This window comes from Acipenser ruthenus, chromosome 21 (assembly GCF_902713425.1).
Source record: "Acipenser ruthenus chromosome 21, fAciRut3.2 maternal haplotype, whole genome shotgun sequence".
NCBI lineage: Eukaryota > Metazoa > Chordata > Actinopteri > Acipenseriformes > Acipenseridae > Acipenser > Acipenser ruthenus.
In genome coordinates, this window is record NC_081209.1 from 6,123,976 (window position 1) to 6,139,681 (window position 15,706).

Here is a 15,706-nt window from a genome sequence, read left to right on the forward strand (position 1 = left end):
TCCGCAAAAACCAGAGGAGCCCATTGAAAACAATTGCTCTCCAGTTATTATATGCCATTTTAACATCTGAGCACCATATGTCACAGAATTTCAACCATCGGAATAGCTCTCTGCATGTAACACCGGTCTGTATAAAAATATCTGGCTCGTTGCTTTGAATGCTAAATATACCAGTTGGTTTTGGTCCGCTGTCATATGTTTTTGATCATTCAGGATGTGTCTGGAACACTTAGATATGCAGAAGACTATATATAACCTTTTTTATGTAACCCATTATTGCGCACTACAACACACTGTATCTGAATTTACAAGCCTGGAATAGTACATTTCCAGCTGAAAGTCATATCTAGAGCACAATTGCCACAGAACAGGCTACCACTGGAGCCTAATGTTGTAATCTTAAAGTCAACAACTTGAGGCTGTGGCATTCCCTTGCAGCACATTGTTGTGTAACACAAAATGCACTTAAGGCCTTAAGGAACAGTGTTAAAATTTAAAAAAATGATTACAAGGACTAAAGCAGTCCCAAATTAATATTTTTCCATTTCCATTTTCTATGCTAATGCTGTAAAGTTACTTCAACAATGTGCATGAATTGCAACTTTTTCGGTAAATTAGTCTTTTAAGTGGGTCTATTTTAATTAACTGCGATCCAAGAACCCCAGTAAGTTAACTATATATATATATATATATATATATATATATATATATATATATATATATATATATATATACATATATGCATTGTTTGCATCTTGAGCTATATCAAAGTTGATACATGACACTGTACAACCTGCAGCAAGAGAATAACTGTTTAATTCGAGTGGCAGGTAAAACCCATTTCTGCAGTTAAACCACCTTGGGGAAGTAGAAACAAATGGCTGCCTTCTGAGCGGACATGGTTAAGCTTCCATACATCAAGCAGGAGGAGGCCTGAAGGGGCACGGTTAAGCTTCCATACTCCTAGCAGGAGGAGGCCTGAAGGGACATGGTTACGCTTCCATACATATAGCAGGAGGAGGCCTGAAGGGGCACGGTTAAGCTTCCATACACCTAGCAGGAGGAGGCCTGAAGGGGCACGGTTAAGCTTCCATACATCAAGCAGGAGGAGACCTGAAGGGGCACGGTTAAGCTTCCATACTCCTAGTAGGAGGAGGCCTGAAGGGGCATGGTTAAGCTTCCATACACCTAGCAGGAGGAGGCCTGAAGGGGCACGGTTAAGCTTCCATACATCAAGCAGGAGGAGACCTGAAGGGGCACGGTTAAGCTTCCATACTCCTAGTAGGAGGAGGCCTGAAGGGGCACGGTTAAGCTTCCATACACCTAGCAGGAGGAGGCCTGAAGGGGCACGGTTAAGCTTCCATACACCTAGCAGGAGGAGGCCTGAAGGGGCACAGTTAAGCTTCCATACACCTAGCAGGAAATGACTCACCTCGAGGGGCACCACCTGCATGAGAATGGCAAAGTTGGTGAGATGGTTACAGAGGCACGTGGAGAAGGTGAGGTTCCCTTCAGCTCTGACACAGCCTTCATTGGACCAGACTCCAAATCCAGAGCTGCCAAAAATACAGGACAGGTGAGAAGTCAACATACAGCTATACAAAATAAAACTCTTTTCATTGTACCTTTATTTATTTATTTATTTATTTATTTATTTATTGCTGGCAACAGAATAACTTTTTATTATGTTGGCAATTCTTTTAACATTTCACATCGATGTCTGTTCAGGAATAAGTTATAAATGTTAAAAGTTAAAATAAACTATGAAGACGTAAGAAAATAATCAGAAATAGATCACAAACCTGTAATCCAGGAAAGCGCAGTAAAGAAACACAGTGTTGCTGCTGTTTGATGCCAGGCTATACTGCTCAAGACTCTGCAAAGATATAATGAAGCATTCTTGTTAAAGTTTCACAGGTAATTTTAGCAGTTGCTTGTTTATGCCAAGCCCACTATTTTCTCAGCCTTTTAAGGGTCTATTGGTTTTTACTTTACAGGACATGTATCACAACAAAGTCTTCTTCTACAGCTCCTGCATGATTCTCAAGATGCTTTAGAAACTCAGATTAAAAACTTATATTAAGGTGATAATCTTCCAACGTGTATGGAGGTGGAGGAGACTATATTTGATATCTTGGGGCAGCAATCAGACTTTATTACACAGCAAGGCATGAAAGCGGTTGTCAAATCTGAGGGTAATCCATATACAGTAAGTGACCAGAAAAATATTAAAATTGTTGTTCTTTTCCAGGTGTGACAAAGACAGACCTTTAACTTCTATTATTTAGAAGGTATCAGCTAAAATAATATAAAAACAAAATCACTCTACTTAGATTTCAATCCTCAGATGAACTGAAAGGCAGCTGGAAGAAATGCGGATAATTTATCATCTGCACAAAAAAAAAAACAGCTCAAGTGGTTCTCATTTAAAAAAAAAAAAGTTTATGGCTATATGTGCTTGACTTTGTTCTTTCATGTTTAAGAGGCATTGTTGTTGTTGTTGGAGCTGAACACTTTTGTCAGCAATTTAATGATCACAAATGGGCTCCAGAGTGCTTGGAAACCAAGCCCCACACTACTGGATAAAGTGCACAGTGTTTTCCTCCTTAGCATTCAAACAGATCTTAAATGCCCATCTACATTACCATCTGCGCCATGAGATGAGTCTGTAAAACTCAATCTCATCTAGTTCCTCTTGCGTCCTTCACAACTGGACGCTCTTAGGTAACTTACACTATCAGCGCGGGTTAGGAGAGATCGAGCTCTGCCAGCTCGCAATCCTAACTGGGGTTGACAGAGTCCCAATTTAAATCAATTTGCTCTAGATCTGCTGCTGACGGAAATGAAAAAGTCTGCTTTCGATACAAATTCATATCAATCTCAATGGTAGATGGAAACGTAGGTTGGCTCAAGGTGTCTCTAACTATCTCACCAAATGGGATTCAAATGAAATTAAAAAATATATATATTCTAGATGAATTCTGTAACAACCAGCAAGACATATAGCTACCCGCCCCCCAAATAAAGAGAACCCTACTGATCAATCCATCAGTGCAAGAGCACACCTGAGAGCTAGAGTATCCAGAAAGAAGCGCATCATTCATTTTCCAAAGGTGAATATTACATTGTACGCAATTGTACTAAGACTCCCTACCATCCTAAAGCGCTTTATATAACTATAACTCACATTTTCCGTGTAATTCCTTAAATCTGATTTGGACTCCCAGGGGAAAGTGAGCTAACGGTTTTAGGAATGAGTGTGGTAATTAGGACTTGGCTCGGCTCACAGATGAAATCTCCAGACTCCTCGGTCCAGTTTCTTACATAAACAGAATCTCAACGTCTGCCAAAAGCTGGGGTCCAGTTTAGTTCTCGATTCTTAATTGGAAAATTGAATTGTGAGATTATCTTCTTCTGCAACAACAAGGACACACATCTATTAAACTCAGAATCTCCACACAGACTGAATGAGTTCACTTATTCTCTTTAACAACTCCACCCTTTGGAATAAAAAAGAAATAAAAAAGAACAGCTTATCTTGCTTCTATCACATTACACTTATTATTGTGTCTGTGTAAAATGTGTATTACATAATGTTTTAATTTGAGGTCCGTATGGATTGATTCAAGGTGTCTGCATACACATGGAATTAATCCGGAATATATATATATATATATATATATATATATATATATATATATATATATATATATATATATATATATATTTTAAAGAGGTGTTACATACTTTTAAGACAGGGGGTTTATAAATATATTATTTATAGGTTAACAGATTGAAACAATCAGTGTGGCAATAGCAGTGTAACAATTGCCATGAAACTTCTCAAACACAACAGTAATTGTATAACACACATTAAAACAGGATACAGTGGAAATTCTTTTATACAAGCAGTCTTGGGACCCCTGTAAAAGGCTTCTATAAATGGTCATTTGAATACAGTTTATATCCTTCAAAGTTTATACTGGTGGACAATGTTTGGGGCCACAGATAAGCTGGGTTTTCCTGTAGTATATCAATTGAGCTGCAACATTAAAGCCAAAATCTGACCCGTATTGCAGTTCTTCTTCCAAATAGTCCAATTTGGTCTTTATTGGCCACAAAGGGCTAGATCATTTTTTTTTTCAGAAAGGATAAATAAGAGATATTTCATTACAGGCTTGAAGCTGTTTGTTATTCGTTTTTACAATTTGAATTGGTCTTACTAGTGGAGTTAAAAGCTTTGAGAATATAGTGTCCAACAGACACAGTGTCTCCCAACACCATGTTGGGATGGTGACTCAACCCCCAACACCGCTCCATACAGGATACTACAGTGCTTTTCCATCCATCTGCTATCCTGATTGTGAGCAGACCCACCTCTTGGAACACGTGTTAGTATGGCTGCAGTACTGAAGGAGTTTGGATTCAGCAGCATACTGTAGTAAGAGTGCTGTTAATGTAAAGTCTAGCTGCACTTTGCAGATACTTAGCCCGCTTTGAGTGCAGTCATTTTCCTTCTGGGGTTCCCTCTCACCTATTCTACTGCCAAGGTCTATGAATGATCGCATCAATTCAGCTGAGTTTGTTATTAAAACCAGCACACTTTAAAAATAACTTCAAACGTCAATTACTCACAAATCTGGTGCAGGAACATTGCTTGAAGGCATTTCTGCTCAATTAAGGGGTCTCAAACAAAACACATATACAACTTTCTACAACAGTGGTGCTCTGTCCTGCCAATGACTTTTGATCCCAATATAAATACATGGAGAGTGTGCTTGGTAATAGCTGAGCAATTCAGTTTATTTTACTACATTGCATTTAAACATGTTTAACCATCCGTTTGCTTTAGGTCCAACATATGAACTTAACAATTTGTTTGAAGTGAATTCTGCAAAACAAGTGTGTTGGATTGCTCTCATGTCAGACATAGTCTGTCCACTTTATCTCATGGATCAACTTAGTCCTAATAGTGCTTCAAACTCCCTGGCTCTTAATTATACTGCAATCTAAACTGTAAAACAGCAGATACGTCAAAATAAAATACAATGTAAAGAGTTATAAAAACATGCTACCCTGTTGGACATTGCAGAAGTTGTTAGTTTTCTAGTGAACAGCAATACTGGATAATTGGAAAACACATTTACTGGTTCTCCACGTGGTTTACAGAAACCCAGCACAAAGTTTACAGCAACAAGATTCAACTAAAACTGTGAATTTAACAGCAGACAGCAGCCAACTGAGTGCAGAATTTTATAGTGAAAGAATAGGATGGTAAAGGCAACAGTGTGGAGTAGTGGTTAGGGCTCTGGACTCTTGACCGGAGGGTTGTGGGTTCAATCCCCAGTGGAGGACGCTGCTGTTGTACCCTTGAGCAAGGTACTTTACCTAGATTGCTCCAGTAAAAACCCAACTGTATAAATGGGTAATTGTATGTAAAAATAATGTGATATCTGTATAATGTGAAATAATGTGATATCTGTATAATGTATAATGTGATATCTTGTAACAATTGTAAGTCGCCCTGGATAAGGGCGTCTGCTAAGAAATTAATAATAATAATAATAAATGTGTTGTTTTTGTTCTTGAACCAGTTTTGAAGTCTTACAATTGCACAGCCAGCTGAAAACCTGCAAACAACAAGCATTGTTCCAATTAATTCTGATCAGCAAGTCCAAAGTACTGCTTGGTGGAACCCCAATGTATGGTGATGCCAGCATGTGGTCGCTAAAGTTCCAAATGAAAAAAGTGTTAAAAGCTTAATACTGTACATCACTGCTGCTAGTGAGTAAACCTGCATGAAGACGTTCTTTAAATGTCAGACTATGGTTGCAAGTGGACATTTACAAAGGAGAGTATAGGCTTACTTACACAGTTGTTATATGTGTATTTACAATGTAACAATGCCCCACCCATTCAACCAAAGAGGGATGTTTTATATGGGTTGATGAACATCTAGATTGGACTTTAACCTTGAGAACGCCTTAAGATGCCTGTCTTGATTTTCCACAAATGCAATGTTGACCCTTTAATATTCCTGGAAAACTCGGTATTTCTGGAAGGAAAATCCACCCACTTATCAACACATCATATCCAAGCGCCATAAAAACTGTGACTTGCATTTATGTCGCTTCTTTTTTGTTTGGCCTTGTTTGGCGAGGCCAAACAGGGAGACGGCCATCTTTAGAACCTGGAGGAAGGGCTACCCTCAGCCATGGATGCTCTAAGGTTTCCTCCTACCAGCGAGTAGTTTTTTTTTTTCCTTACCTGAGTGCCGAGCAGTTCGTATTTAGTTTCTGCAGGGTGTGTGGCAGGCCGGATTCTCCCTTGGTGCATTTCATGCGCGGGGGGTGGGCCTGTGTTTCAGCTGCTTACTCTTCATTAATCCTTGCGGCAGTATGCCCCCCCCATGTGTGTGTTATGTTGCGTGTGGTGTGTTAATGTTGGTGTATAGATACTGGCGCACAGGATATAAATGGGTCTGTGTAGCACGAGTGTTTTAAAATGTAGAATTATACTTAGGTACAGGGATTGCACAATCACTTCACGTGCAGATAAAATTTGTATTAATATGGATGCACGGGGAGCACAATTAGTTCACGGGCAGATGTGCCGAGATTCCAATTGAATGATTGATTAGCAATCGAGTCTTGGTACAGCTGCATAAAAGAGGCATGTTTGGGTGTTCGGTGAGTGGAGAACGGGTGTGGAGAGGAGAAATAAAAAGAAAAGAAATAACAATTGCTGCGATGTGCTGGAAGCACCAGCACGGTACTTGTTTGTCTGTTCGTCCTCTGTTTTGTCTGTCTGTTTGTTTGGCCATTGCGTCGTTTATTTTGAGTGTTTTGTTTTGTGTACACCTTTTATTTTACAATAAACTGGTGCCAGCAAGCGCATTCACCATTTCACTCGCAGTGCTGTGTGTGCTTCTTCCGGGTCTGACGTCACCACTCAGGCAAGCTTGCCACAATCCTTTTCCTATTTTTGGAGGTAGGTGGCATTGCGCCACTGCAATTGTTGCATTAACCATTCATCATTTAAATTTTTCCAGTCATGGTTTGGCGGCTTTGTCATCTGGGGGGAGTGGCCCTATGAACCACTTCCTATCCGCGGCAGTAGACTACATGATGTCATCATGTTTTCGCTAGTCGGCCAGCATTGTGGATAGCTGTCAGCACCCACGGACAAGGTCTCTGGCCAAATTCATTATCACATCGTCCGTTCAATTGCAATTTAAATCATCCACATTGCGGATTCTCCATACTGAAGTACAAGGCGTAGAGAATTAAATAGGCGTTCTGGAAGAAGAACTGTTGGCAATTGAAACATATGCGTTCTCAACAAAATCCCAGTCTTTGTTCTCCCTGGCTCAATGCACTGTGCAGCTGCAACTTAACAGCCTCTTTCTGTTCCACTTCCTTGACCCAGAGAGGATAATGGATCAGAGGCTTTGAAGAGCGTAAACTACACACTGCAGTGGAAGTAGCACGTCACTGAATCAGAAATTGTGGAAAGACTTGAGCTCAACACAATAAACTGAGAGCATGAAACAGACACGAGGCTCAGCTGTATGATGATACACCTATATGAGCGTTCCTCCCCACCATATCAGAAACATTCATTACAAGCAGTAATTTCAAGACAGTAGGGCAATGCATCGTCCATCAAACATGTGGATGCTATTTCCAAACTGTTTGGGAATTATTGGCCTCTGTGTGTTATGTTTCCTTGCACTCAGTTTGTCTTGAAAACGCTCAGTGGACATTTTCCAAACTGCATCCACTGGTTCACAGACCCCCTGAAAATCAGATGATTTAAAGCAAGATATTTTCTTAAATTGTCCAGAACATTCTTTCACAGCACATTTAATAAACACTTTTTCAGAGTTTATAAACGCTATGCATAAACCACACATTTTCCAGCCTTCATTCATATAAATGTCCATACATGTCAATTGTCATTTCTGTTTATTCAAAATCATTTAAATTTTCCAGTTTTTGCCAAAACACAATCAATTTGTAAGACTACAATTGTAATAAAGCTAAAAGTTGTTTATTTTCTTTCGTTTTTTAACATCTACTAAGTCACGTCCTAACTTTTGGCCAACGAATCTAAATTCTCAATCAAAGGATTTACAGAAAGAAGAAAGTCGACTGGCTATGCAGTTCTAAGATAATTTGAGTTTGGAAAAACAGAAGACTATTTTCTGTGACATCCATATGTGAACAGATGGAAGTCATTAATTTCTCCCTTAATTTTTCAGGGAGCAGTAGTGGGTGAATAATGTATTTTTAAATTATGTTAATACAGTTTATTACTTGTTCTACATTGTCTTATTGATATATGATTTTGTTGATTTTTTTAAAACCCCATTTGTGGCCCCAGGGGGCAAAAAGTATTTATAATTTATGCCTTGTAGGACCCTATTATGGACATCTTAATCTTAACTGCCATTCCATTTAACACATTTAATTAACTCTACATTCAAAGTACTTTAAATTTTCAATGCCCAGTACGCTATTAGGTTTTACACAGTTGTACCTTATTCCACACACAAAATTGGTCATTTAATCTAAGCAGACCTAATATAAACTATGCAACGTGGCTACATACATAAATACAGTACAGTGCTACACATGCTAATCTTGGTTGTCTAAGATAACATTATTACTACTGGCTGTGCCAAAAGTTAATGTGTATCATCTAACTGAAAACACATCATGTGGTTTGGTGGTACGTGAATAATCACCACACTGTGGTCACGAATATTTTAAGAGGGCCAAGAACTATATAAAGTTTTCTGATGTTCTAAATTTATAAAGTACTTGGCCCCCTACATTTTGAACTGTTTTCCAAAATGACAGCTTTTCATGCTCTTGAAATCTCATACTGAGTTCAATAATTAAAGACAAAAGCAGTACTGGCTATAATTGTATCTTTTGTTTTATTTTATAGCAAAAAACATTGATTAAATCTTTCCCTCCCTGGGTTTTCTTTTTTTTATTATTTTAAAATTTCAGTTCTAAAATTGGAAACACTATCATGTGCAAATATTAGACAAGTGCCATCTTGAGCATTCAAGGGAGCTGGCGAGATGAGACAGGGAGGGTAAGTCAAAGAGTTAGGAAAACAAAAACATGTCTGTGAGCCGTGGTGCCATCTAGATAGGATATTACAGTATGACATTATCTGGGAAAGGATAGGGAATCGTAACAGAACCTGTATGTAAAACACAGGTAGAAAAACTTGAATCAATATATCTGGTCAGATTTACAAAGAAAAAACAAAAAAACAAATAGGGCACAATTTCAATTTACTTTTTAGCCAAATCAAGCCATGTAATTAACATCCCGTGTAGCTGAAATATACAGCATATGTTTAAGGGCCAGATTTAACAACTTTACTTCAAAGAGCAATTTGTATCAAGGAAATTGTCAATGTTACAAGTCTAATACATGAGACTTTTGAGGGCCTTAATTATCCATGTTTGTGACTATTATATCCAAAAACTTATTGAAATCCACCTTGATAAATCAGTCCAGTCGTACCTTCTTGGGTTTTAATAACAGGCAACGTGTCTTATTCTCATTTGTGTCAAAAACACAGAAGAGTGTCGTAACTCTCCACGGCACAAAGGCACCAACAAAAGTACCGCTTTGAAGAAAGGTTATCGCTTTTAAAAACATTAACACACATTCGCCATCAAGAGACCTGTTTAAAGGAGCTTGAGTTACAAATCACGGGTCCCTGAACCAAATCAAAACCGACAGTTTTAAAACATGACATGAGATAATATCATATTAGCGAGATTTACATAAAGCCATTGAAGCTGAAAGAACCCAACCAGGGGCCTATTTGGCAGGAATGTGCCATTTGAGATGAAGTCATGTTATCGAGGGGAAAGTATAACCAGTGCAGCTGTGCGGTGAGAGCCAGTACAAACAAACCATGGATGTACACACATAGAAGAGGCTGGCAATACAGCATCTCTACTGGTCAACTAACCCAGAAATGGCTCTATGGACCACAATCAAAAGAAGCCTATCTAAAATGATGCCATATTCTAATTCAATTCAGTAAAGAACAAAAATATCTTGTTAGAAAGTCTGTTAGTGGCAACCCTGAACTGATTTTAGCAGTGGAGTGGGGTGTAGCTTCTAAGGGAGATTGCTGAATTGTTACCAACTGGGCAGGCTACCCCTGTTCAGTTTCAGCATTTCTGTATAAAGTTCCTGGCAGTGCGAGACAGCTGAGAGCCAGACTTTCATCTAAAATTGATCATTTTGCTACCCAAAGTGAGAGAGCATGTCTCCCCACAGGATTTGGGTGTGTTCTGAGAGTTATAAAAAGTTTCTGGCAGTTTCTGGCAGTTCTTATTGTGGTATAAATTGCTGATACTAACTACGGCTCGTTTGTTAACATGAAAGGGATTTCTAAAAAAAAGTATTGTATCTTTGCAGGGGGTCCATATTGTGTAATGTGTAGAAATCAATAAAAAAATTTTTTTTTGAGATTCAGGTAAAGGTGTCACTTCTTACATAAAACATCACCTGGCAATACTACCTTCAGTCATAATGCAGCAAAACTAAAAAATATATATTGTAATTGAAATAAAAACTACCCATTTTATGTACATGATGAATGCTCAAAATTCACAAACAAATTTGCAGAAAACACTTTGGTAATTTACTGCATTTAAGTTTCCTCCCTGATCATAATAGCTAGCAACCAAGATATATGCATGTGTTTTTATTCCATTACCCCCCATACATTTTATAGTTTTATAATGCTATTAGTTAACAAGACCACAGTTGTCAAGCTGATAAAGGCTTCATATCTCCTAAGAGTAGGTGCACAGATATTCAGTTCTTCACTGGCTTAAGTGCCCATTTCCCCACTACACGCCTCTATTTAAGGCACGTTAGCCTTTATTAATGTTTACCACAACCCTACTGCTAGAAGCATAATAAATCACCCCCAGGGCCAAAATAAACAAGTCAAGATAAGATTGACATGGGAATCTCCAGGGCTACCCAACCACAGGGAACCAGTGTTACTGAATACAGCACTGTTTATTTGTGTTGACTTGTCGATACATTTTCTGCACTCTTTTTTGTTTTTTTCACAGTAATAATAGACATGTGGTTCCCTTAAACATATATATTTTTATTGTATTTAGTGAGGGTATATGCGAGTGTGGGTACTATGACACTACTGCTCCTAACTATAACTGTATCTTGTATCTGATTTTGCTCTTATAGGTAACCGGACCCATATTTTTTATATTTGCTCTTATTGGTAAAATCATTCTCATCCATTTATCATACTTACTACATGTTCTTACTGTACTTTACACATATCAGCAAATATTTACTATAAGTTATAACTGCTCTGAGTCAAACTTGCTCTTACTTATACTTACTGTAGTCTTTTTTTTTTTGCTTTTACTTAAATTTGATCTTATTGTACTTTAATAATTGCTCTTACCTGTATTATGATATTCTGTAATTTTATAATGTGATAACTTGTAATGTGATATTTTATAATGCGATACTTTGTATTGTGACATTTTGTGACAATTGTAAGTCGCCCTGGACAAGGGCGTCTGCTAATAAATAAATAAATAAATAAATAAATAAATAAATAAATAAATGATAATAAAAATCATTAAAAAGGCACCCTTACATTCTTAAGCTCCCTTCCTGTCTGTGTCTCTCTCTTACAATACAGAATGCACCTTTGAGAGTCGGGTAACACTTGCTGACAGTATCCTGTAGGGCTTCAGCATGTAGTCAGTTTCACACTTCTTTGGCTTTCTTTCCATGTGCTGGTTCAACCACTAACTTAACCTGATGCCTTTGGTGTTGTAGTCTCCCGTAACATTTTTTCAGAGGTATTCCATGATGAATCCCCATGAAACCACAGTTAACATGGCAAAGCACAGCCAAGAATGGTCAATGTCTGGTTAAAGCCTGGTTAAGAGGTAACCAAGCATACAAGAAGCATGGTAAATATAAAGACCATTTTAGTACCTGTACTTTATGTAATATTTTGTAATGACATCCCTACCAGGGAATGCACTGTAGTGCTACACGAGAAGAAACATTCTTAATACATAATCAAGGTTGTTTCTGATTACGAAGCCCACTGCCTGGAGTCAAACCATCAAAGGAAAAGCGTTAAGATTGATCACAGATGGCCATTCTCTGTGTTATTAATGGGTGAGGTCTGAGTGAGGTAACCATGGTGGGGGAAAACAGTCTGAAAAATACGGCAGTAACAGACAACTGCACTCCCAATACAATAGGCCTTCTCAGTATTATATCTTCGCTTTAATTAACTGAATGTAGTCACTGAACATTTTCTTTGTTGAGCTGAGATTAGAGTCTCTTAAACGGGGATGGTAACACTGTATGGGTCCAGTAGCTTACTTACAGTATATCACCACAGAATGGCAGGCACTGCTGGCTGCTGCTGGGGAACTGAATAAGGAAGGCCATTAAAAAAAATGGAAAAGGCCAACAACCTTTGCTTAGTTTAGCTTGAGGCTTTGGTCCACAGAGGAACAAGCGAATAAGTGCTGCAATAACTCTTTGGGAAAATCAAATGGATTTTTAATCCATTGATGTTGGGAGTTGTAAATGTACCTGCACTGTGACTGCTCTCAATCCTTTCTTTCTAGCTATGGACACTGGTACATTGACTTCCTAACACATTTACTATTGCAAGGAGTTTATAAAAAAAGTTAATGTGGAATGGCAGGTCTTTTCAGGCTGATGACATGTTCTTGCTGCTGGTGGGTTCTGGGAAGGCAACCATGCCATGGGGTGATGAAAGTCATTTGAAAAACAAAACTTTCTCAAAAGAAAATATGTATAATGCATCATGTTCTACTCAAGCAGTAGGTACAGTATATATATTTGCAAGTGTTACTATAGGTTTAATACAAGCCAATTCCTTTGCAGTTAATGCAAACATACACAATAACTATTCTGTCCTGTTAAAATGACTGCCAAGAGGCTTATGTAGTGATGTCACACTGCAGCATTCCTAAAAAGGAAGCCCCATAACTCCCACACTCATGCTAATAAAGGGAACGAGAGTCTGTTTCAATAAACACTGGTATAATTTGACACAGATAATGTTGAGTAATAACTAAGTCATTATTTCTTTTCACAGAACCTGCAACAAAAACAGATATTTTTTTGTTTTTTTAAAGGATGTGGAGCTGTTGATGACAATGATAATGTAGAAAAAAGGATTTAGTCAAGTTTGCTAATAAATTGTTTCTTTTTGGTTTTATAGCATTACCACTGTCATGGATATAGCGGACAGTCCATGATAGTCCACGAACGAGGATGAGGCCGAATAATTGAGTGAAATAACCACAGGACTCCACGAGCATTCGTTCTGTTTATATAACAAATACAATATATGTAAAGGAAAGTACTGTATATATCTAGCCGACATTAAATAATTGAATTCAGAGAATTACTTTCCTTAGATGAAGCTCTGCTTAGCAACATGTTGCAATTTGGAACAGTGTGGAGTCACCTGATCATGCTGTTGGAGTTGAATGAACACAAAATGCATTCTAGAACGCTACAGATAGTGTTGCATCCTGGCACCTTTGCTGTAGGTCACATGGTCTAAATTCAGACCATTGTACCGAGTCTGAACTACAGCATATGAAGTGGATTGGTACCAGGAAGAAGCAGCAACTTTTGATATTTCAGGAATTAAGTGTTAAATAGAGTTCACTGACCACTTGGGTTAACCACCACTATACATATGTTATAGTTCTCTTGCATCATTGCTTTTCATTTAGTGTTCTAAGTTCTTTTCCCATGGAAAATTGGCAACCAAGTATATTCTTTGCTAAATCCCAGCAAAAATGACTACCAAAGCAAAAACGAAGCTATCCACAGAGTGAAATAATGTTCTCCTTTCAAAACATTTAAACCACAAAGGTTCAGATTTCAATAGCTACGTTTTTTATATACAGTGGCGTTTGCTTCAGATATTGAACACATAGACGGGAGACCGCTTCTCAAGCTGCTGCACTTAAATGAGAATGAGTTATTTGTTGCTGTTCTATAATTTTCAGATTCTACACTGACGTCTTAAGCCTAGCATACACAAGGAGACATGCCTGTCTTCTTGCATCTTGCATGACTCTTTGAGACTATGCAAGATGTCATGGTTGCATGTGCCTTCCACCGCCTCCTCGAGACACACCTGTTTAGACTGCACTTTTACATCTCTTGATCTACCCCTCCTACTATGCACCGGACTTCCCTGATCTACACACCACGTTACTGGATCCTCAGCTAATGCACTATCCTTGAACTACTGCACTACTGTTATGTCATTGTTGATGTAACTTGCTGCATCCCAGTTCATATTGTATTTTAATGGTATTATTTGTGCTTAATGTAAACTATATTGTATTATATATTAAGTTTGCATTGTAACCTTATATTGACCTGTAACACCTGTAAGTCACCTTGGATAAAGGCGTCTACCAAATAAATAAATAATAATAATAATAATGAAAGCAGGGGAGGATACTGTATGTACATTACTGGAATGACTTTTACTGGTTTCATCCACTGTATACAATATAAATATCCCAACTTCAGAGACTTCCACATCTGAGAAAATGGAAATGTCATGCTTTTACAGTACTTTTGATAGAGATCATAGAGAAAATGGTTGTATCTTTTTTCCATGAATTATTCCAAAGCTAATTCAACCATTGATTTGAATGCTTAGACCCCATTTGGTGCTGGTGCTACATATTCCCCCAGTACACACAGAACTCAGTCCCTGTGTAATACCTGATTACCACTGAATTTGACACAACGTTTCACTTCTTACCAGCACATGTGTGAGGACGATGGTGATGAGAGGGGTGCCCGACAGGTTGACAGAGAGTGCAGGGGGCGGCTCAACCTTTAGGGAAATTATGTAACTCGTGGCTGAGATCTTGTTTTCTTTATAATTTGCAGCTTCTTTGATCCTTCAAACAAACAAAAAAAAAGGATGAGGAATTTAACGTGGATTTTGCACTTTGAGTTCATTGCCTTCGTTGTTTCTGATTGGTTTCAAATCACCATCGGTTTTGTTGTAGGGGGGGACTACTTGTGTATAAATGGACAGTCTAGCTGGTGCTAGCCTAAATCAGCTTTCACAATATGTACACACAGGTGGTGAAATACCATGGGAAAACCAGAACATTTACAAGGACTAATATCTCCTACCTAATAATATTTTTTGGAGCATGTGCATGTAGTTTAATATGTATTAATAAAGAGCTCATGTCAATGTATAATGCCCAATACTATGTGTGTAGTCTACTTCATTACAAAATTGAAAACAAAATCAAGGGTTAATTTTAAGTTGCATTTTGTTACAAAAATGTTGAATATAACACAGGCCTAAAAACATATAATTGCAGTATATGTAGTCTGCGGTACTGAATCTACAGTGTGGCATATCCTTCTCTGTTGTGGTGTGAGTTTACAAGTAAATGCAGCCTTTTTTAATAGCCTTTATAAGGCCTTTGACAGCAGCGTAATTCTGCACAATTGTGCAAAAATGCCTGCCAGCTGAACAGGATATTCAGCTATACAGAGGAAATTACATTATATTGAATATAAGTTGAATTGGTGCTCAAGAAAATTATTAAGGTAGACAGCTTGCT

General features: G+C 38.0%; 1 protein-coding gene across 7 annotated transcripts in view; it reads right to left on the reverse strand.

The window, feature by feature from the left end:
- Positions 1-15,706, reverse strand: part of LOC117428276 (adhesion G-protein coupled receptor D1) — a 67,812-nt gene that overhangs the window by 35,565 nt on the left and 16,541 nt on the right. For all 7 annotated transcript variants that reach the window (XM_058994599.1, XM_058994601.1, XM_058994600.1 and 4 more), the window contains 3 exons: positions 14,881-15,022; positions 1,803-1,876; positions 1,433-1,556 (listed from right to left, as the gene is read on the reverse strand). In XM_058994599.1, the coding sequence (XP_058850582.1) occupies positions 1,433-1,556; positions 1,803-1,876; positions 14,881-15,022 (340 nt within the window). The remainder of the gene's footprint in view (positions 1-1,432; positions 1,557-1,802; positions 1,877-14,880; positions 15,023-15,706) is intronic.